The 23845-nt window shown below is 42.6% G+C and overlaps 4 protein-coding genes and 1 pseudogene across 4 annotated transcripts; 2 read left to right on the top strand and 3 right to left on the bottom strand.

Annotated features, from left to right (window-relative positions):
* Positions 1-3920: 3920 nt before the first annotated feature.
* LOC138610923 (natterin-3-like) lies at positions 3921-5281 on the bottom strand. Its single transcript, XM_069683802.1, has 2 exons — positions 5188-5281; positions 3921-5008 (listed from the first exon to the last, which is right to left on the bottom strand). Exons 1-2 carry the CDS (start codon positions 5279-5281, stop codon positions 3921-3923), a joined length of 1182 nt encoding a protein of 393 aa, XP_069539903.1.
* Positions 5282-11628: 6347 nt separating this feature from the next.
* Positions 11629-12586, top strand: LOC138610073 (natterin-4-like; annotated as a pseudogene).
* An 893-nt stretch (positions 12587-13479) lies between these two features.
* Positions 13480-15591, top strand: LOC138610072 (natterin-3-like). Its single transcript, XM_069682764.1, has 2 exons — positions 13480-13570; positions 14516-15591. The coding sequence occupies exons 1-2, from the start codon at positions 13480-13482 to the stop codon at positions 15589-15591; spliced, it is 1167 nt and encodes a 388-aa protein (XP_069538865.1).
* Positions 15592-16552: 961 nt separating this feature from the next.
* Positions 16553-17782, bottom strand: LOC138610071 (uncharacterized). Its single transcript, XM_069682763.1, has 3 exons — positions 17438-17782; positions 16686-17341; positions 16553-16613 (listed from the first exon to the last, which is right to left on the bottom strand). Exons 1-3 carry the CDS (start codon positions 17780-17782, stop codon positions 16553-16555), a joined length of 1062 nt encoding a protein of 353 aa, XP_069538864.1.
* A 1305-nt stretch (positions 17783-19087) lies between these two features.
* Positions 19088-20946, bottom strand: LOC138610945 (natterin-3-like). Its single transcript, XM_069683829.1, has 2 exons — positions 20856-20946; positions 19088-20172 (listed from the first exon to the last, which is right to left on the bottom strand). Exons 1-2 carry the CDS (start codon positions 20944-20946, stop codon positions 19088-19090), a joined length of 1176 nt encoding a protein of 391 aa, XP_069539930.1.
* Between the last annotated feature and the right edge of the window lie 2899 nt (positions 20947-23845).

Here is a 23845-nt window from a genome sequence, read left to right as displayed (position 1 = left end):
TCACACCCTGCAGAGATTAAATGTCGCATGCAGTGAAGAATCAATGAAATGAGTGTTTTTAATCAGTGAAATGAGAGAAGAGTTAGAGGAGTAGTTTTACCTCGACAGGTTCCTCCTGCAGTGACGCTGCCGGCCGTCTGAGCCGAGCTTTAAAACCTCCTCAGACTTATTGCTGCAATAAACACGAGAGAGAGCTGCAGGAGCTTCCCGCACGTTGACCCAGTGTTCACTCGCCCACTGATATGTTAGGGTGAAAGGAAAGACTCGATATCATACATGAAGTTTCCGCAATTAAATGTGAAGTACGTTTAAACCTGGGCCCTGTTATTACATATCTTGCAGTGTTAATGACTTATCAGTACAAAAAGCTTTTAAAATTGCTGCTGCAGATTCTTCAATGAATGCAAAATACAAATATACCCTCATTATTTCACAGACATCGTGATTTCAGCTTAACCAAATAGCTTCACATTAACCCCGCGGTGCAAAGGAAGGAAACAGACTTTAGAACAGTTTCTGAAACAGATTATAAAGGTTTTCTAGAAGTAGACGACAAAATGTTCTTTGAAAACAAACAATAAAGGAAACCTAAGAATGGATTCGACACCGTACCTGAAAGAGACACTAAAGGGTTCCTTGTAGCAGATTTCAAAAAGTACCTTAAAAGGTGCTTAAAGTGGTAGTTCAGGTTTTTTAAGTGGGGTTGAGGTACTTATCAAGTGTACTACGTACAGTACAACAGTCAGCATGGCTCCTGTTAGGAGGGGCCGGTTGGAGTTCCTACACGGATGCTAAGCTAACGGTAGGGAAACAATGTCCTGCAGTCCCCACCGTGATCGTCACTTTGTCGTTTCCATAATATCTCATTTTCTTTTGTTTGTTGTCTCTTCTACAAACCGCTGACACAAACGGCTGATCCCTACTGTGCGCTGCACGTGTCGGTGTACAGGGCCGCTGTGCAGAGTGAGGCATAGTGCCGAGGGAAAGAGCTGTCTGACGTCAACGTGAAGACAGAAAACTAGAATACAGCGTACACTTGAACCAACAATCTTGAAGATTTCAGCTTTGTGCTCTTGGGCGCCCCCTAATAGCAATATGCAGAAATGACAGGAGGACACGTCCCACTTTAACCAGACGTCCACGGTTGGCTCCGGTTGTTTGCCTTCATCTGCCGCCACAGACACCCAGTCCATAATAACACTTTACACTGCAAATGCAGAGGCTTTCATCAGTGGGCCACAGGCTCAGTCATCGTGTTACCTCAGTCGGTGATAGATAGAGACTTAACATCTTCGAGATCATTACTTTGAACTGACGTGTGTGTTTATATGTAGGATTCTGTCAGTGGCTGAAGTACGTGGTACTCCTGACCCCGTCTGCAGCCCTGCTTAGCTCAGCTTCAGAGTAGAAACGTCTCATGGCTTCTCCTAACAGGAGCCGTGCTGACTGTTATCTACTGTACATAGTACACTTAATAAGTACCTCAACCCCACTTCAATACACCTGAGCTATCCCTTTAAGGTTACTACAAACTGATGCTCCAGAGTTCCTGAAAACAGATTTTCATGACGCTAAAGGCAGACGTTAAAGGGCACCTTGAAACACATCTTACAAAGTACCTTAAAACTGATGCTAAAGGGTCCTTTGAAACAGCCACTTGTATTTGATCACCAGGTTTGTGGGTTAAATATTGTGTATAAGGTTTCCTAACACATCATAGAGACCACTGGATGAGGGGACCTTGACCTGTCTCAACTCTGGCTAGTGCACCTAACCCTTTTAATTCATAAATGATCACCTCTATGGAGCAGCTGAGCTAAAACGCTGTTCATGTTGATGCACTGACTTGAGTTTGTACCTGACAACCTGTCAGTCAGGTGTGATTTCTCAGAACATTCGAGCTGTGTTTGTAAGTCTGATCATACACACCGTTAATAAAAGAGTGTGTGGTAATCCTTGGAGTCCGCCTGCTGTCTTCCTGCCAGCTGATGACACTGAGGTCAGGGTCATCATGCTGTTACTCTGTCCTTGGATAGAGAACCTGCAGCCTTGGAGGAGTGTAAAAAGAGGCTGATAATGAAAACAGGATTGTTTATTGATCCTGTCTTACCAAACAGCCCCCCCCTCCTGTGAATCCTCTCTTTGATGAGTCTGTTAAAAGTGCTTCATAAATACATTTGGCTGGATTTAACGTCCCGTATCTGAGGACGGCATGATGTCCAAAGTGCTGTGGCGCTCTGTCTCCATTGATGACCAGATACTGTGGGCTGAGATAAGCTCGGGCTGGGAACACAGCGATTAGATCCGCTGGAGCACTGGGTCATTGATTAGGACGGTCCTCCTTACGTAACGTCGCCGGCTGCCAAGATTAAAGCGGAGGAGAAGCAGCTCAACACGGACATTGTTCTGCACGCACAGGCCTATCATTGAGAATCGCTGATGTCACGGCCATCTGTGTGTGCGTCCTTGAGACTGGACGTTATTATCAATGTATTTATTTAGGTCTGAGAGAGGAGGGCTGTGTGTGTGGAGGTCATTTACACACACAGCGCTGCACTGTCACTGCCCTCAGCTGCGTCTGCTGCGTGCGAAAGCATGTACACAACTTTATATTGTGTTATTCAGTGTTTTATTCTGATGTGTGACAGGCAGGGATTCAGTGTGAGTCACACGGATGTTTGAAATCAACAGACGATGCACAAAGCACAAGAACACTTCCTGGCTGTGTTTAGAGTGTTTTTGCCTTCACAGAGAACCAGGAGGAACTTTGGGGACTTCTGAAGAAAAAACTGGCAAAGACGAATGAAAACAAAGAAAGTACGTGTTCTTCGTGTTGATGATTGATGGTCATTGAGAGTTTTCAGTCTGGACCAGAGGTGGACAGGACAACCAACTCTCCTGCTCCTGGAGCCAGGCACGTTTGACGTCAGGGATGTTTTAAACCAAACAATTGAATTAAATATGTGCATAAGAATATTTATATCCTCAGTTATGCTCTTTAAATACTTTAAAAGAAAACAAATGAAAATTGTCAGTAGATATTTTACAACCCCCGAAAGAAAGAGTCGAGTACAACAATGAAAGTATTTTGGCCTGTAGATATAAAAAATGTTTGAATGTTTTATTAAAAATTAATTAAAAGAATTGACTTGTTTGAGCCGTGTTAAAGATTTTAAATGTGTTGAATTTCTTAAAAGAAGTACAAGTCAACTTTGACCTCCTGTTGATGCAGTCATCCATTCATGTTCAGTCATCACAACTCGTTCAGCCTCTCACCTTCTCCTTTTGAACTTTTTGTTTTATTCATGAAAATATTGTTTTTAGGTCTGTTGAGTTTTCTTAATTTACTCCAATGTTATCTCAGATTTCTGTAACATTGTTTCATATACTTTATCATTGGAAAGTATGCACACATTTACCTGGCTGAGGTGAAAGGTGAATGAAATTTAACCAAACTTTAAAGTAAAAGTCTGTCACCTAAAATTCATTAATTAAATAGTAATAACTTGAATAAGGGTGCATTAAAGTACATATACTTTGCATGCATTACGTGTTTTTTCGTGTAACCATCCGACTGATCAATAAAGTGGCTTCATTTAGAAAAAGTAAAAAAAGAAAAAGTCTCCAAATTTGTAAACTCGAACACAGCCCTGATTTTATGTTCTGATTGCTGTGATGTTTGTGCATGTTGTAAATGTAAAATCAGAAAGAAAATATCATCAAGACGAGAAACTGTGAAGATTATTGAGTCAAAGAAAAGTGACTCATTATTTATGTGTGAAGTTTTCTTTTAGACACCAGCTAACACAGAAGACACTTTCCTTTCACCACATGGGCGTCATATTATTTTTATTGTGACACATATTTTCTTCAAATATCACACATCAGATGTTAGTAAATGTTTTTGGTGGGTTCAGTCTTTAGGGACACGGCTGGGCGTCGGCCACAGGCTCACAGCGGTCCACGACAGCCCGCACTTCTCCGATCTGGACTCCGTCGTACTTCCCTGAGATGGACGTCCACTGCGTCTCTCCGTTGCGGTAGGTGCGGCTGAGGCGAGCTGTGTAGGGGATGTCTGCTTTGATCTTGCGCCCCTCCATGCGGACTCTGCAGTAGTGGTTCGCGGGGACGGTGAGCTCCACGGACACAGAGTGGCTGAGGGACTCCACCACCGTGGTTCCTCTGGAGAACTGCAGCGTCTTCTCGCCGCTCAGCTCGATGCCCCCCTCGCCGATGAACGGTATTTTTGCTGTGATGCTGCCGGCGATTCCCAGCATGGTGGCTCGGCCGATGTTCCAGGTGGTCTCCACCTCTGTGGTCTTGGAGATGGTGACGGTCTTGGATACCGTCTGGCACTCATTGTTGGTGACGCCGGAGATGCGCATGGTCTCAGGAGGGTACTGGAAGATGGCGACCTCATCGATGGCGTACTTGACGTCAGAGATTTCCTGGGTGTAGGCGTCCCTGTTGATAGTCAGGACCTGGTAGCTCTTGTACCAGTACTCATCGCCCTCCCAGGGCAGGAAGAACGCTTCAAACTGGGAGACCACCTTCCCCAGGCCGTACTTGTTCTTCCCAACGTAGATGCCAACACCCGGGCAGGTCCTGACTGAGTACTGGGGCACTGAACCGTGGGAGCCTTCCTTCCACTCCAGGAACTCAAAGTTGTCTTTGTTGGACAGGATCTCGAACTCGGGGGCGTAGTACTCGCGGTCTCCGTAGGGGTAGCGGCAGTAGGGGCCCAGGCTGGGGTTGTAGAAGCCGGCTTCACACTTGTACTTGCAGACGTAGTCGGTGCGCTCGGTGTAGCCGTTGTAGATCGCTACAGCTCCGTTGGGCAGAGAACCGTCCCAGCTCAGCCACTCCAGGTTGACGTTATCACCGAACATGAGGGGGAAAGGAAGGTCCTCCTGCTGCTCCAGGTCTGCAGGAGTCAGAGGAGCCCACACCACATGGTTACCTGTCGGCTCAGGCTCCACGTTCCCCAGCTCTGGGTTCAGTAAGGAAGCTGTGACAGAGAAACAGACAGGAGGATGAAAATTAAACCACATCATGTTCTCCATCCAACGGTCATAAGACTAACAACACTGAAAATAAGCCATCGGACCCTGCATGGTTGGGTCTATGCTCCAGGTGTAAATCAAAGTACTACCTGTACCTGTTTATAACATATACTGATTGATGTACCTCTTCTGTGCTGTGAGCTCTTCTTCAGGATGTCCTGCAGACTGGCTGAAGACAGAGCCAGCAGGGCGGACAGCAACAACACAGACAGCTTCATCTGGAGACAAAACACAAAATGTTCTCACTTTCAAAGTCAACAGGTGAAAACATATTTATAAACAGCATTTAAACTAAATAATTTGTTAAACTTCACACATCTTTACAAACCAAAGTTTTAAACATTCAATCACAAGAATTCCACAATAAAAACAGTTTGATAACTCGAGTCTTAATTATGACCATTGATGATTGTCCTGAGTCTGACTGACTGAAGGTGACAGTGAACAGCACTCACCCTGACCGTCGCTCCCACAGAGTCCTCAGTCAGTCAGCTGCAGGTTTATATACGCAGGTTTATGACTGAACCATAAATCAGTGGTGCACTGTCACTGCGTCTCACACTGATCCACAAACACTACGTGGTGCAGAGAGTTTGCTACCAGCTCAGGACGACTGATGCTTTATTGTGGGATATAATTATGTTTTTCTCTTCAAAAATATATCTCCATTCAGTTTGGTGCGTTGATTGAACTTTGGCCAATATGTGAAGATGAGACTGTAGCAGATGTGATTTTATGATTTTTGATGACACACGATTACTGTGTGTTAACAGTTTAAGCCAGGTTCCAGACATGCTGGGGGGAACTGTTAGCTCTCCCCTGGTAAAAGCCCCTGTCAATCAAAGCTGGTGTTCTCCGTAATCGATAGAAGTATTACTATTTGAAATTGGCGCCATAGCTGTGGAGAAAGTTGTACAAACAGCTCGTGGTTTCGCCCATTCTACTTTCCTACAACACCCAGCATGCATTGCACCCCTCTCTCTGAAAGGAACGGCCCAGCGAGAGACACTGGAGTGAAATACTACTGTTTTCGCTGCAGGCAACGGCTCAGAGCGGGACAGAATCTGAAATACGATGAGAATACACCGGTGGATCGTCTAAAAATACTTTGGGTCTATCTGCCTTTCAAACCTGACGATTTAGAACGAGACATGACTCGGTTATAAATGTGGAAAATCTGGAAGAGAAATCAGGAGGCAGGCACCTCACGGAACAAATGATTAGGGTTCAGTGGTACAAAGCGAAATTGCAGTTTTTTCTTATCATTATGGCATTCGCTCTCCATAAAAGCATGATAGGACTGAGGTTGAAATCGGCCCAACTAGCCCTTGAAAGCTGCTGTGAGGAACTTTCCCCCTGTGGACAAAACTGTACCTAATATCTCTTGGCTGATTTTGTCCTGTACATGCTTAAGTGGTGGTCAACTCATCCTGCTTTCTTTAACAGTCACACGCATCCCTCACTTTAAATTTTTGCCCTGGAAAATGTGAACAAAGGCAACGTGCAGCTGACAAGCATCAGTATTAATGTCAGCTTGTTTCATAACCAGCAAAAAGCTCTTTACAGGAGCTTAAATTAAATCTTTTTCTTTTTTTTTTTAATGAATAGTTTATTTTAAATAAGAACATTTTTGTAAAGTGGGGCACTGAACGTTTACAGGAGATAAAACTGAATCATCACGTTGCCCTATAGCTGTCAAATAAAGAGTAACACAATGATGTGAGAATGTGTGCGCTCTGGAGGTAAAAGAAAATAAAAAGTGAATATTTAATGAGTTGAATGATTTAGTGAGAAGCTGCCATATAAAAGTGTAAGGCATGTTAAACTTTCCTTAAACTGAACAATAACTTTCTTAGTTTTCGTTATAACAACACGGGCCAAAGAGCCAAAGAGAAACACTGCACAGAGTATCTGAAATGTTGAAGGCAGAAATAAAAATGCTCAGAGGTATTATAGGTACAGGGGATGCTTCAGTTTCTATTGTGGTCACTGCTGGCCCAAAAAACCCCAAGATGGCGACGGCCAAAATGCCAAACTTGAGACTTCTACGGTGGCCCTGAGAGCTCAATGCACAGCAACTTAAGAAAACACAAAATATACAAAACACAAGCAAAGAAAACATCTTCATCAATTTGACGACACATGCGCAGCACTTCAATACATGGGACAGTTTTTACTGTTATACTGTGAGCACCTCTCAGAGCCTGAAGCCGGAGCTTGAATGAGCGTAACAAGGTGATGAAGGGAAACCTGAAGAAGTCTGTTTGCACCTCTCTGTAATCTACAGCCGCCCCGCTGCTGCGTTCGTGCTGACCTTACGACCCATTACAAAATGAGCACAGATAAATGTCGGATAAGATTCAGGATTATTAACGAGTAAAAAAACAGAGTGATAAGGCTGTAATTTATCAGGTGTCTCTGTCCTCCATATATCACCTGTATCAGTGACCTTCAGTGTATCAGGCACTCACTGTCCTCTTAACAGCAGCTAATAAAGTCACACACAAACCTCCTGACATGAATATAATAAAGATGTAATCTCTCAATTCTTCCACTCAAACTGACAGAGCAGAACTTATTCTCTGATGACATGCAGGTTTTTAGATATGATGTAACTTTATATGCCAATAACAAACTGATTATTATGTAATATATATGATGTCATCCTCGATAAATATAAATGGTGCATGAAATAGATGCCAGATAAGCAGCACAATGACTGATGGGTAATTTGGTTTGTCAACTTTCAGCGAGATGATGAACCGATGTTCAGTTTCCTTTGAGCTGCACGATGTTTGCTCTCGATTGGTTGCAGCGAACCACCTTGTAAACAGAACACACCTACAGAGGTCAGAGGTCACGAAACACCCATATTTCAGGTTTCTGCAGTTTGCATAAGAATTTATATTTCTGACTCCTTTTTATTTTTACTTTCCACATTTTGACACAAACATCTGCACCTTGTTACTTTAACTTTAACGCATATAAGAGGAATTATGGATTCTTTTTAGACTGATTTTAACCTAACTGGAGGTGACAAGTCTGCAGTGGTTAGCGCTGTCGCCTCACAGCTGGAAGGTTCCTGGTTTGAGTCCTGGTTCTGATGTAGTGGGCCTTTCTGTGTGGAGTCTGCATGTTCTCCCCGTGCATGCGTGGGTTCCCTCCTGGTACTCCGGCTTCCTCCCACAGTCCAAACACATGCTCGTTAGGTTCTTTATTTATTAGGTAGTGTGTTTCCTGGTGTAAAATTTGATAACTGCACTGCTGTAGAATGAACTGAGGACATGTCGGCTACAATATGCAGTGAGCTAATGGTGATGTTTCACTGCCCCCTGGTGGCTAACATCGGACATCTCAGCTTCAGTCCCACAGTGAGTCTGAGCCTGACTCCACCTGCTGCATGATGTAGAAAATGTGCATGAATAAGGAGGGGGATGGTAGGGAGGGTGGACGGTGGGAAGATTTCATAACAAAGGGAACTTTCGGCCTGTTTACTCAGCGTCAGCTTCGTCTTTCGAGGTTCAGAGCTGATTTAAAACATGGCGTGTGGACCTGTTTTTAACACAAAATGTATTTGAAATGTTGATATTGACTCCAGCATGGACGTGTTTCATCATAGTTTCGACATATCGCATGTTTAAGTGTGCAGTACCTTTAATCTAAGGACTATCTCTTCTGCAGAAGGAACTTATCCGGAGCAACAATGAGCACAATAAGACTTCCTACTGACCTCCAATTAGTGGAGCGGATATTTAAAAACCTGAATGACTGCAAGCCAAACTAACTGACAAAGACAAAAGTGTATTTATAACTTGGTGAACTAAACCTTTGATGCTGTTCACGTCTGTGCTGGGTACAGAGACTACCAAGCAGTACCTCCAGGGCTGAAAAACACGGACGTGCCTGAAACTGCAGTTCCTCAAATGGCCACTTGAGGCTGAGTCCAAAAGTGAGTCAATCCCCATAGAGCCGCCACTGAGGGTTCCATTAGGAACACAAACATTAAAAACTGTTAAAATAATTGATCCCCACAACAGACAGCATTAGTGATTGAATATCTGTAAAACACACTTTGGTTCTTCACGGAACCATCAGAAGAGAAGCTGGTTGACGCTCCCTTAGTGGAATCCAAATGAAACACAAGAATATAGAACGTTTTTTAGTAGAACCCGTCTGTGCGTTCACCAAGAAACAACTGAAACATTAAAGAATTCTCAGCAGAACCCTCTGGCTGGCTTTGTTAGCACTTCAAGAAGGTGGAAAGGTTCTGTAAAGAACTACCCAGAGAGAGTTCTGGGCTGAACCAGAACACCATAGAAGGGTTCTGTCAAAGGCAACCTTTTACTGAGGCCTCTAGCTACAACCCTTTATGTTGTTACAGGTAAAAACCTCTGAAAGGTTCAACCAGGAACCAGAAGGAGGTAGAACTTCTGTAGAATCTCTTTCTGTATCTTCTTTATCACATTGGGTTCCAGGTGAAACCTTCTGAAAGGTAAATTAATCTTTTCACTGATATTACATTGTCAAAGTTTACAGTGCGTTGTTACATCAGTAAATGATCTGAGAACGTCGTCCACCACTGAACGTTCCCTAAACAAGCTGCTGATTGGACAAATCGTATACAGAGACTCTTCCTGCTGCTTTTTAATGTCAAGACATTTTGTAAAAGACACAATAAAGATGCAAAAATTCACCTTTAGGGAAATAAAGTGTGGTCATAAAAGATTAAAGATTGTTAACACGTGTGTCTACTTCCTCAAGACAAAAAAGTTCCCTCTTGTCCTTTATCAATATTCTGGTAATATAAAAACTGTAAATTATTCACTTAAAGAAAACAGGAAGCAAAGGCAGCAGGTTCCCCCGCCTCACTCTTTTCATTTGTCCTTCAAAATAAATTCAAGTTAATGTACAAACCTAATACTTTCATGTACTTGAAGTGAACACAGAGCAGCATTGAGCATACACAGTCTGAGCTGACAGTAAAGCCACAGAAATGATTTGATACTAAATAAACTCAGACAATAAATCAGGTTATACATAAACTCCTTTAGTTGTTGTTTTAAAAAAATGCACTGGAATAACAAGCACAAAGACCACAAAGAACCGAAACAGAAAACAGGCTTTATTTTCCTGTAATGTGAAGAAGCCTGATTAAATACAGTTTAAGGATAGTTCACCTATTAAAGAAAACAGAGATAAGGAAGTATCTGTGATAAGCTCAAAGGCACGTCATGGCCAGAACATTAATCTGCTGCTCAATGGTGAGAAAATGTCAAACCAGAGGCAAAACAAGAGCTGCAGAAAATATGATTATTAGTTAATTCTCTCGTTAAATAAACTTTACATTTTCTAAACTGTGACTGAGAAGTGATTTTAGTACTGCAGGAAAAGACGAGAGGAAAGACTGTCTCCTCCCAGCATTAAAGGAAACACAACAGAAGTACATTCTTTTATATCCATTAATGCTAAACTAGCAGTCAAATACTAACTAACTAACTAACTAACTAACTAACTAACTATTACAGATTTTCTAAAGCTCACAATGATGTAGTTCTTTTCACACAGCCCCTGAGCCCATAAAGGTGCTGTTAAAGTGCTATGTGTATCCACAAAGTATGTTTGAGAGAATCTTTGAATTGAATATCCGAAAACTATGGAATCTCTGAAGTGCCAAAAGGAGATGATTATTTATACACGCAAGATAAAAACTGTCACTTTTTGGGACTACAGGGCCTCTGTAGTTTTCTGCCTAAACAGTTTTTTGCACTTTTTAAAATGTAAAATTAAATTTTATGTTGCACATAGGATCAACGTTTCATCAGGATAGGATAGGCATCCAACATATCACGTTTCAAAATGATTAATTCATTGATGTTCCCTTTTTTACACGCTGCGTATCAATGCAGAATCTGTATGCAAGTGATACGACTTCAGGTGGACGCGTTCTGGTTTCTGTCTACTGTTCGAACGTAGAGAATCTTAATACCGTCCTGGCTCCCGTCAGCAGTGATCTGATGACCGTTTATGTTTTTATTTATCTCTGTAAACTGACATCTGCATGCAAGTTCAGCTAACAATCTGTTCTTTGACGTCGTGCCTCAACGCCAACTCCATTCTCACTTCTGTAGTTGCTCATTGGACTGTAAACAACGCAGCCCACTGGAACGGAAGTCTTGGCTGGAAGTCCGTTATCGCTAACCACTGGCTACACCGGAGGAGCAGGAAAGCTGGATGTTGCTTCCGGAGGCGTAAATATGTACACTGAACAAAAATATAAACGCAACACTTTTGTTTTTGCTAAAATTTTTCATGAGCTGAACTCAAAGATCTAAGACCTTTTCTATGTACACAAAAGGCCTATTTCTCTCAAATATTGTTCACAAATGTGTCTAAATCTGTGTTAGTGAGCACTTCTCCTTTGCCGAGATAATCCATCCACCTCACAGGTGTGGCATATCAAGATGCTGATTAGACAGCATGATTATTGCAAAGGTGTGCCTTAGGCTGGCCACAATAAAAGGCCACTCTAAAATGTGCAGTATTATCACACAGCACAATGCCACAGATGTCGCAAGTTCTGTTCGAGCGTGCAGTCGGCATGCTGACTGCAGGAATGTCCACCAGAGCTGTTGCCCGTGAATTGAATGTTCATTTCTCTACCGTAAGTCGTCTCCAAAGGCGTTTCAGAGAATTTGGCAGTACATCCAACCGGCCTCACAACCGCAGACCACGTGTAACCACACCAGCCCGGGACCTCCAAACAAATTTCCTGAATATGTTTCTTCCATTTTTCTTTATCCAGAATGGGTGACCTGGGACGACTCCATCCCAAAACGATGCTGTTTCAATTTACAATGGATACGCTGATCACATTGATTATGTCTGCAAATACAAGTGTCACGCTGGATTTAATACCCCAGCAAGGCCCCATTATTGCTACTATCCCGATGGAAATAAAGAACAATCTGGTTTTCCGTTTGAGATCCTGTTGAACAAAGACAACTTTGAGATCCTGGAGTGGAAGGATGATTCTTACGGCTCACTGCCGAAGAGTTCATTCAGAACCTGCCCTGGGGAGGACATATACTTAGGGAAGGACACATATGGGAAGGTTGAAAAAAAGGCCTTCTACCTGCCTTGGACGGGTTCTCAATATCGGTACAACTCCTACCAGGTCCTGACCATCAGTGAGAATATAGTCAGCCAGCAGATTCACGATGTCAGGTACAACACTGATGAGTCAAAAATCATGAAATATCCGTATCAGTGATGACATCTACCACAGTGCTTCCCTGGAAGTGCTCGTACAATGCCTCAAAGCTTATCTCAATGCCTGCAGAAGTAATAAATGGGAGGCCTGCTATAATGCTTGTTTTAATACCAGCTCTAAAAGAGTAGGTGTGTCCCAGCTTTGACTCACCTGATATGTCTTTGACAGCTCCTCCAAGAAAGTCCTGTACTCGCCTCAGCCGCACCTATGGCACTGGGGAGATCCACACGACGTAGATCACTGGGACGTATAGCAGCGTTCAGGCTGGGAAATTGAAGGTGGTTCTCGACAGGTGTGAACTTCTAGATAACTCTGATCCATGTACATGATATGTAAAAAGCCCAACATTATGCCTGCCATGACATGTCTGTATGATTACCCAGCAATGTTTGAGCTTCATTCTTGTTTAATTTCAATGACCTTTTAATGACACTTTGGACTAAAGCCAAATAAATATAATGTGATCAACAAATTTATATCAATGCTTTAAAAAATGTTTTCCTTGATAAATAGTTTTGGGCCGAATAAAAACACATGTCAAAAGAAGAAACCCTCCAAAAGGTGTTGTCTTATTGTTCTTGTGTTTGAGCTTCTGGGTGCACAGTCTGATACCAAAAGGCTAATCAGTCACACATCAGCTGTGACTGTTTACTGATCAGTATCAAGGCCAAGGCAAAGAGAAAGCATGTACAGTGTTTGCTCAGTGACTCATCCATGTTGCTCAGCTTCACTATTTAAACCTGAGGGAGACTGGAGCTGCATCAGGTGATGGACACGGGGATGGTGAGTACTTTTTGAAATTAAAAATCTGTTCATAAAAACAGGACTTAACTTCAGAAATCTCAATCTGCATAACTGATACATACAAGAGAGCTCACCATTAAAATCTAAGTTTAATGCCACTTCTAACTAAATCAATAGAATTACTTTTGTTTTAATTCTGTATTTCCAAAAACATCTATAACTAAAAACTTTACTTTGCTAAAACTTCCTGCAAAAACAAATGTACCAGACAGGTTCAGACTTTGTGTTGATGGCTCACCACTGAGGGGCCACGTTCTTCACCGAGCATGTATTTCTGTATTACAAACTGTATTATTAACTGCTGGTAACTTATAATGACTTTGTTGTGTGCTCCATCTCCAGATGAAGCTGTCAGTGTTGCTGCTGCTGGTGCTGCCCGCCCTGTCCTCAGCCAGTCCTCTGGACATCAGCAGGAACACAGGACAGAGAGAAGGTAAACACAAACCGGCTTTATAAGTGGGGAAAAAAAGTCAGGATAGAACGCTGAATGATGCACAACCACAGCATTAAAGAAAAAAGTTAATCCTCTAAAGGACATTTCTACCGACTGTGCAGAGCTAACTGCACCTCCCCTCATGTCTGGAGATTACTGTTATCTTCTGATTAAACTAAGATCCCACCTTTGAATAAGACAAAGAAAATATGGCGAAAATAATGAACATTAACTTCGGTCCGATGTGTAAATCTGGATGGAGAGTCTCCAAAAGCTCCAGAGGCTCAAAAGTTGTCAGCAAATTTCACCCTGCAGGTTGTCCATCAGTCAATGACATCACATGCACAACAAGGCTTGAGAGGCCTTTAGGTTGTATTGGTATGTTACATCTGTCATGCTTGATATGCACTAATCGATTACCCAAAGAATAGTCTTTTTTATCTGTTACCGTTGGGAGGGAAGAACAATGGTGCAAAATAAAAATAATCAGCAATAAAGTCTGTGAAGGTTCTTACACGTTCAGCACATGGTGATTCAAAGGTTTAATCATGGCAACTGGAAGAACTGCAGAGGCAAAATGTCTTCAAGAACTTCAACCAAGTCCAGTTGCCTTTAGGATTAAAGCGTTAAAATCAGCAATAAAGTTGTTTGACAACTTAATACTCAAGTTAGACACTTATGTGCATTAACAATCTTTGTACTTACTTTCCACATCCATGTCCATCCAATCAGTTCTGAAACATTTCATTGTGGACAAAAGTAGTAGATCAAATGAAAGAGAACAAAGTGACAGTTCAGGATGTTGTAAAGTAACTGACCAAAGTCTTCATAATTCTGAAAAGAATCAGAAACAATTTTCTTCTTTCAAAGATAAACAACACTTTTCACTTTGGGTTTGCTCTGTGTCTTTAAGCTGATTGTGCCTTTTCCTTCTTTTTTCTTTAGATGTAAATGGCAGTCCTAAGATCACCATGAACGGATCAATGGAAATGGATCCACCTCTTGTGACTGTCGCTAAGTTAAGGCAGAAGAGGCAGGTTCAGTCCTCCCCCAGCATGTCAGTTGATGGCTCTCTCCTAGAATGGGTGACCTGGAACACCTCTCTCCCAAAAGATGCTGTTTCAATTTACAATCAATACGTTGATCGCACTGATTATGTCTGCAAATACAAGTGTCACGCTGGTTTTTATACCCCAGTAAGGCCCCATTATTGCTACTATCCCAACGCAAAAAAAGAACAATCTGGTTTTCCATTTGAGATCCTGGTGAACAAAGACAACTTTGAGATCCTGGAGTGGAAGGATGATTCACATGGTTCAGTGCCGAAGAACTCTGTCAGAACCTGCCCTGGGGAGGACCTATATGTAGGGAAGAACAAATATGGACTCGGGAAGGTTGACACTCAAAATAAAGCCTTCTACCTGCCTTGGAAGGGTTCTCAATATTCGTACAAGGACTACCAGGTCCTGACCATCAGTGAGAATATAGTCAGCCAGCAGGTTTCCCATGTCAGATACATTACTGATGAGTCTAAAATCTTCCACTTTCCTCCAGAGACCATGCATAAAACAACCCTCAGTAACTACGAATGCCACCCGGTGGTGAAAACAGATACCCTCTCAAAGACGTATCAGGTAACTCAAAGGTGGGACATTGCTTTTTCTATAAGAAGTGGTGTTAAAACAAGCATGGAAGTACGCATTCCCCTGATCACCTCCTCTGGAATTGAGCTCAGCACTGAGTTGGTTTTCCAGTACTCCAAGGGAAACATGATAGATACCATCACTGACACCGTTTCTATGGACATCACAGCTCCACCAAACCACTCCTGCGCTGTTAATATGATGCGGTACAAGTACAAGGTTACCATCCCGTTCACTGCACGCCTCAGCCGCACCTATGGGAACGGGGAGATCCACACGACGTCCATCACTGGGACGTACAGCAGCGTTCAGGTTGGGGAAGTTCGGGCCGTGGTTGACCGATGTGAACTTCTGAAGGACTCCAAGACGTGCAAATAAAATGCAAAAAGCTCTACATAATGCCTGACAGAATATATCTGTATAATGATATCTGTACGTTAAATGCTTTTCTGGTGGTGGTGTCATTTTACAATGCTCTTATTGTAAGTGACTTTGAACAAAACTCAATGGCATGAAAACATGACTTCAATTTTGTGCTCCATTTTGTATACAATTAAATCCCATTGCATTTTAAAGTCCTTGTCCATTAAGTGTTTTATTTTTGTTTGTCTCTTGGGTGTTGAAGCCTCGCTGTGTAGGAAGGCACCTGTTGCTGCCGCTTAAGAGGAAAGTTTGCAAACTTTAAAGCTGCAGCTCGCAGTAACTGAGAACGGACTTACTGTTTAGAGTAAGAGATTGGTACAGGCCAAATGAATAAACTCTTCCAATGCGGCCATCAAAATTTGAAGGGATTAGTTTAGTCTGTCTACAAACAATCAGTGTCCTGTTGTGTAAAGTGCCATCTGCACAGAAAATAAAGTTCCAACTAAAACCAAACATTCATGCAGAGTTGTATCTGAAGGTAAACAGCAGAGACTGCACAAGGTACACGCCTTGTTCCAGAGGTGAGGATTCCTGTAATTGTTTGTTATACTGAGAGTGTAATTTTGCATTGAGTCATTCATGGTGCAAATGCAACACACCCATCTTAAACATGATTTTCATACCTTTAAGCTTGCAAGTCTGCATTGGCATTTAAACCCTTGTAGATTTTTAACTTGAAAGTAAATTTAGATTCCACACTGTTAATACAAAAAGCATTTTATTTCTTTAAAGGCTGTCATGGTGCAAACTGATTCAAATGAGGCTCATCAGTTGGAGTGCCTAAAAAAAAATAAAAATGCAGTGGACAAAATGTTCAACCTTTAGTCACAGGAAGCAGCATGAAGGGGCAGCATATTAAGGCTGCTATCCCCCACAGAGATAAGGAACACTTACCCTTCCATCTGTACATTATGGTTTAGTTGGAGTTGTAGCGAAATCTTCCTTTGCTTCCATGGTTGAGATGGGTCCCTCTCAGTCTAAAAGAGAATTTATGCAATGTCATTAAATTTAAGTATAAACATAGAAATAAAAAGGTTAATGCAAGTTACCCTGTTGAATCTCTTGTATTGGGTCCAGCTTCACTATTGGCTGCAACACCTGAGCCAAAATTCTGGTAGCTGGGAACATGAGGCTGGGGCTTGGGCTGGTAGCTGGGAACATGAGGCTGGGGCTTGGGCTGGTAGCTGGGAACATGAGGCTGGGGCTTGGGCTGGTAGCTGGGAACATGAGGCTGGGGCTTGTATGGAGGTGCCTGGGATCTTGGTTTAAACGAATTGATCTGAGGATAACTGGGCTTGTAGCCTGATGCCTGGGGCTGGTAGCTGGGAACCTGGGGTTGAGGCTTGGGCTGGTAGCCGGGAACATGAGGTTGAGGTTTCTGCTGGTACCTGGGCACCTGAGGCTGAGGTTTCTGCTGGTACCTGGGCACCTGAGGCTGAGGTTTCTGCTGGTACCTGGGCACCTGAGGCTGAGGTTTCTGCTGGTACCTGGGCACCTGAGGCTGAGGTTTCTGCTGGTACCTGGGCACCTGAGGCTGAGGCTTGGGCTGGTAGTTGGGCACCTGAGGCTGAGGCTTGGGCTGGTAGTTGGGCACCTGAGGCTGAGGCTTGGGCTGGTAGCTGGGCACCTGAGGCTGAGGCTTGGGCTGGTAGCTGGGCACCTGCGGCTGAGGCTGAGGCTGAGGCTTGGGCTGGTAGCTGGGCACCTGAGGCTGAGGCTGAGGCTGAGGCTGAGGCTTGGGCTGGTAGCTGGGCACCTGAGGCTGAGGCTGAGGCTGAGGCTTGGGCTGGTAGCTGGGCACCTGAGGCTGAGGCTGAGGCTGAGGCTTGGGCTGGTAGCTGGGCACCTGTGGCTGAGGCTGAGGCTGAAGCTTGGGCTGGTAGCTGGGCACCTGCGGCTGAGGCTGAGGCTGAGGCTTGGGCTGGTAGCTGGGCACCTGCGGCTGAGGCTGAGGCTGAGGCTTGGGCTGGTAGCTGGGCACCTGCGGCTGAGGCTGAGGCTGAGGCTTGGGCTGGTAGCTGGGCACCTGCGGCTGAGGCTGAGGCTGAGGCTTGGGCTGGTAGCTGGGGACCTGCGGCTGAGGCTGAGGCTTGGGCTGGTAGCTGGGCACCTGCGGCTGAGGCTTGGGCTTGGGCTGGTAGCTCATGTCCCAATTGCCAGAGTCAAATCCATGATGGGGAGCTGCTGAATTACCATCCAACAAAATAAAATTACCCTTTTTGAAATACGAAAGATTCCACCATCTTATTTACAACATTTAACATCTTAAAAGGAGCATTTCATAAATGAAATTTAGTTTAAAATGTAGGAATTAATGTTAATTTCAGATAAAGTACAATTGCATGCTGTAGGCCTTACTTTTGATGCCTGCCCGAAGCTCTCCAATAAACAGCAGCCATATCAGCACCACTCTGAAAACAAAGACATCTTTACCTTATTACATCGGTAATGTCAGACATTTTAAAAGTACAATGTTGAGCACAGAAAAAAAACACTTAAACGTTACCTTAAAGAAAGTCCCATGGTGTCAGCCAGCTATATAGTCAAATGTAAACAGAAATGCCTCAATCTGAAGTAGCTGACCCAACACAACCAGAAGTATGGCCTCCTTCCACAGCAGTGCAGTGATGAAAAGCCTGCAGTGCACCACTTTTGAATTGTGTTCACAGCCAATCACAGCTCTCTCTTCCTAACAAGCTGATTGGAAACAGGTGGAGGTAATGGGGCTGAGCTCGTCAGTGAGGACACGGTCAGAGATCTTTAAGTGAAATTGTGTCAGCTTTTAAGCTCTGTTCAGAAAAACTACATTTCCAACTTGTGAGAATTAATTCAACAGACAAAGTTGTATTGATCACTGGGATAAAAAAGATAAGCTTTGTATTTAATACCTCAGACCCTGTTCATCCCAAGTATATAGAGTAGTATTATTTAAATTGCTATGAATCTTAATAAACAAATCCATGGTCACTTGTATAAATGTGGTTGTAAAATCAAAATGTTTCTTTGCCAACATATTGAGAAAGATCGTATGTTTATCTTTTGATATTAGGGGAAACAATACACTTTTTCTTGTCAATATATTTTATTTATTACTTGAAACATATTTCAAATATATTTACACACACACAAAGCATTTTTATTGCAAGCCTACATTTCTTTTGAATAAACAAACCAACGTTCACACAATCACACACGGTAACACATAGTGACATGTGAAGGCGCCCCTGAAGTCTAACAAACAAACAAACGTCTAAAAACTGAGCAGAGAATAAGTGATTAAATATATACAATAAAATGTATAAAATAGACAAAATAAAAAATCAGCAATAAAATTTAATGATTCAGTTTCAGAAAATTGAAACAGTGGAGTGATGACATAAGTTTATGTGCAGATTTTAATACAATTTAATCAATATTTAACATTTATTTTTTCAGATGTCCCATTGTTCTTTCAGGCGCAGGGCCGAGCGTTGGGGAGACGTGTACAACGATCCACCACAGAGTGGATTCCTCCAACATCCATACCACTGAACTTCCCGGTGATGGACACCACTCTGGTCCTCCCGTTCCTGTAGGTGCGGCTGAGGAGGGCTGTGAAGGGGATGCTTGCCTCGTACTTGCGACCCACCATACTGACGCTGCAGTAGTGGTTTGCTGGCACATTTATCTGGACAGAGACGGAGTGAGTTTTTGACTCTATCACGGTGGTTCCACTGGAGAACTGCTTTGTCGTCTCCTTACTGAGCGTAATACCTAGCGACCCGATGGCTGGGATTTGTGCAGTGATGCTACTGCTGATCCCAGTCGTGGTGGCGGTGCTGGTGTCCCACCTTTTCTCCTCCTGAGACATTTTTGACATTGTAAATGTTTTTACAACTGGGCGGCACTCGTTGTTGGTGATGGTGGACTGGTGCAGGCTCTCTGGAGGATGCTCGGTGACTTTAACATTTGTGTTGTATCTGACATTGTACACGCGCTCTTTGTAGAAATCTTTGTTGATGGTCAGGACCTGGTATTGCTTGTACCAATACTCACGACCCTCCCAGGGCAGGAAGAAGGCCTTATGTCTAACATGCACCTTCCCAAGACCATACTTGTTCTTCCCAACAAACACATCTTCTCCATAGCAGGTCTTGACTGAATTTGCAGGCACACCACCCCATGATCCACCCTTCCACTCCAAAGCCTCAAAGTTGTCTTTGTTCACCAGGATCTGAAATGGGTATCCAAGACGCTCTTTCTCTGCATAGGGGTACCGGCAACGAGGCCCCATCTTCGGGTTAAAGAAGCCTGCAGAGCATCCATATTTGCAGATGTAGTCATAGCGCTTTGCATAATTGTTGTAAATGTAAACAGCACCGGAGGGGAGGGAGCCATATGACGTCAGCCACTTCAGGGTGGAGCCTCCAAACCTGACAGAGAAGGACTGAGCCGTTCTGTTCTTCACATTTTCAGCAGGAGCCAGAAGAGCCAACAGTGACCCGTTAGCTGTGAACTCAGGGATCCTGTCCTCCAGATCCGGGTTCAGAGGGGTAACTGAATGTGGGGGTAAAATAGAAAGAAGATGCGCTGATCGAACTTAAACTAAAACTGACATAAATTCTTCCTCACTAAGATTACATGTTCAGTTTGAATTCATACTTTCAAGGAAGTGTTAATTTAACTTTATGAACTGGACTGTATGTTATTGAGAGGGGTTCCTAATGCTTTGTCCACCACATATACATACATGAGGGAGGCGCCAAAACATTAGAAACACCTGTTGATATAATGCACTACAGTACAATACCAGCACCCACCATCACCCCAATAATAAATGTAAAGGAGAATTATTGTTTAAAACATGGAAACATATAAGCAGAGTTTATGTCCTCAATATATCCAATGAAACAAATGCAATGAAATCTTGTTAATGTACGAAAACCTTTAACCAAAGGACCTTTAATAAGAACTCGAATGACGGTAACAATTATGGACCATAAATGCAACTTTACGACCGTCCTGTAAGTAAAACATCAACTGTAAATAACAAGAAACATGCCGGGGAAGAGAAAGTGCAGCTTTGAGTGCACAGTCAAAATTCAAAGCAATTTTAGTGAGTAAATTATGCCCATGATATATCAGACAACTTTTAAAAGATACAAATACCGACTTCAAAAGGTGCATAAAGAAAGAACTAATCAGCATAAATACCTGTGTGTAATAAAACCTGTGTTTACCTTCTTTGACCTGTGCGCTCTCCTCCACGACGTCCTGCAGACTGTGTGAACACAGAGCCAGCAGAGCCGACAGCAACACGCAGAGCTTCATCTGAAACACAGTCAACATCTTTTCACACCGACAAGCTTTGAAGGCGGCAGAAATGCCCCTGCATCACTTGGATAAGACCGGGGACGTGAGTGTCTGAACTTTAATATTTACAGTGTAAAAACTGAGTAGAAAATGAACAAAGTAGAAAAATACGAGTAAGTCTAAGTTTGTTTCCTAAAACCTTTTAAATATCTCAACACTTAAAAGCTTTCTTTAACGCTACATTTACCACACATTATAACAGAGGTGAGTTAAACAAGAACTTACCTTTGCAGTCCTACACTCGTTAGTCCGCCTCCCTCCACCTGCAGGCTTATATACTGCCGCTGCTTTATTGCGTAGTCAAATAGTTCCACACCTGGCTCTGACCTCGATTCATTGAATCAGTCACGTTCAGGAGAGTACAAGTAGGACATGTGAGGGTGTTTTTTTTAATGTGACTGAATTTATCAGATGGTATTAATCCTGTGAGCTCATAAATCTGCAGTGTAAACACAACAGATTGAACCAGATCACAGAATGAAAGTGTGTTTTTCTATAACAGGTTTTTCATGCTTAAGCACTGACAAAACTTACCAACTGTATAAATTCACTTTCAGTTAGCAGCGTTGTGACGGTTTTAGTGTGAATGAATTTTAGTTTGATTTAATTTTTAATTTATAGGGTGCCAGCCAGGGAAAAAAACCCTGACAAAAGTCGCCTTTTTTAAATCACAAACACTTTTTGGTAAAACCTCACAAAGGATGTAAAAGTAATTAAAATGCTCCTACAACCTTTTAACCTTTAAAATAGGAACATCAACACTTGTTTTTTCAATAATTTGTTTTGTATTAACCAAAGACGAGGAAGCACAAAACACCAAACACTGCAATAAAGAATGAACAAATGGCGCTCTCCTTTTTCGAATCCCATGACGTCATTTAACCTCGCCACAATAGCGGACTCTGGTCCAATAAACAAGGATAGGAGGATCAAACGAGAGGAGGGGAGACCTTGGTGAGTCAGTTCGTTACAGCGTGTCTGTCGGGTAAGCGACTGAATAAATAATAGTTTCTCAATTCTACGGAGGCCCTAAGCAGACATTCATCCATACACTTTGTTCACTCTGATAACGACACATGATCATAACTCGTCTCCTCAGAGCTGCAAAAGCACAAACAGACAGAAACAGGCTGAAGTGACCTCATCAGTATGGGCGAGCTTTGATATTTTGAGATAACGAGATGAATGAGTTGAGATCTCGAGAAAACAACTGAAATGACTCGTTATCACCGGAAAACTGAGTCAATAAAATGCAGGTCCGCTTAGGGCTTCCATAGTTTATGGAAGCTAAGGGATTAAAAATATCTTAACTTGCTTTTGCTTTTGCGTTGTGACCATTTAACGCGATACAAATTTGACTCAGCGCCCATCAAAGGTTTTTAAATCTTTATGGGCTGTTTAATATGAACATTAACCTTTAGATCAGTAACTATTTATTCCTATTATTTCTCAAGATAACGAGATAAATAAGTTGAGATCTTGAGAAAACGTATGGATGCATGTCTGCTTAGGGCTTACATTTCTTCTGTTGTCAGCAGAGCTCAAACAACATGCTACCACATGTATTTATGTTTTCAAATGCACGTGAGAATTCTGATAAACTCCAAGAACTAAACAAGATTATAAAAAGAAAATGGGAACGCTGTACGTTTAATTGTTAAGGTCAAGGATTAGGTTTAAGGAATCCGCCCTCTGTTAGATAAGAACAAAAGTCACCTGAGGGATTGTATTTATTTATGAGCGCACGTGTTTGAGATCAAAGCGATCCACTGAGGCCGATCCAGAGATGGCCCAGGACCAAATATATCGTCACGTTTTTAAAACATCAGAAGAAACAAACTTAATCTTAAAGTTAAAGTGAATCAAAAAGTCATCAGAGGAAAAAGTTCTGCCTTCACAAAGCTTATAATTGAGTTTAAATTGACCCTTTAATAGAGGTCCTTTAACAACATGTTTGTATTGAGGTTAAAGTTCGCAGTGGTGCTGAACTCGACTGCAAAGTAAAAATCAAATGTTAAAAGGCGTCTGCTGTGGCAAACACACGAAACAGAAGGTTGCCTTTTTGCCATCATGAAAAAAGGACAGGTATGATTAACTTGTGGACTTTATTAACCTCTGAAGAAAACAGGAAGATAACGCTCGGAAGGCATTTATTGGACCAATAAAAGTCAACCTAGTGCTGAATTAGAAACTGACCCTTCAAAATAAAACTGTTTCCACGTAAACATGGTTTGCAGTCCGTCCATGACCCCATAATACAGGAGCGAAGTGTATGAAATGTGATGACAGGCAAATACAGAAATATATATTTCAAAACACCACACAGGTACACGCGCACCTGCTGTGGCCATCATGATGTTTTCTAGAATAGAAACAGGTGTCATTCTGTCCATGCTGCCTTCTTGTGAAATTTATATCTTCAGAACACTTCAAAGGAAAATTAAAGAAGTGGGGCCTTTTTTAACCAAAGGTCAAAGGTCAACATCCCGGCTTTCCCGAAACAGCCCGTCCCATTCTGATGAACACAACATGTCAGTAATGCCGAGAGGTGATATCTTGAAATAAGTCATGAGCCCTGAACCTGAACTCGTACATAGATTGACTACATTGTTGATCAAAGGTCAAAGGTCTTGTCTGTCTTATGAGAGTGATTCTCAGCAATGCTGGAACTATTTTACATCTGGTTTATTTTTATGCTTTATCTGTCTGAGAGAATGACACTCTCCACAGTCTGCTCTGACCCTCAGGTCTCCTTTTGATCACATGAGAAACAAAGGGAGAGTTTTCTCTGGTTTGATCTCCCTCTTTGAAATAAATGTGCTGTGACCTCTCCTGTTTGATGTAGACCCACTGATGC

This window comes from Semicossyphus pulcher, unplaced genomic scaffold (genome assembly GCF_022749685.1).
Source record: "Semicossyphus pulcher isolate SPU_LCO1_2020_fin unplaced genomic scaffold, fSemPul1.0.p SCAF_6, whole genome shotgun sequence".
Classification (NCBI taxonomy): domain Eukaryota; kingdom Metazoa; phylum Chordata; class Actinopteri; order Labriformes; family Labridae; genus Semicossyphus; species Semicossyphus pulcher.
Note: the sequence above shows the minus strand (reverse complement) of the source record. Positions and strands in the feature narration are given on the sequence as shown.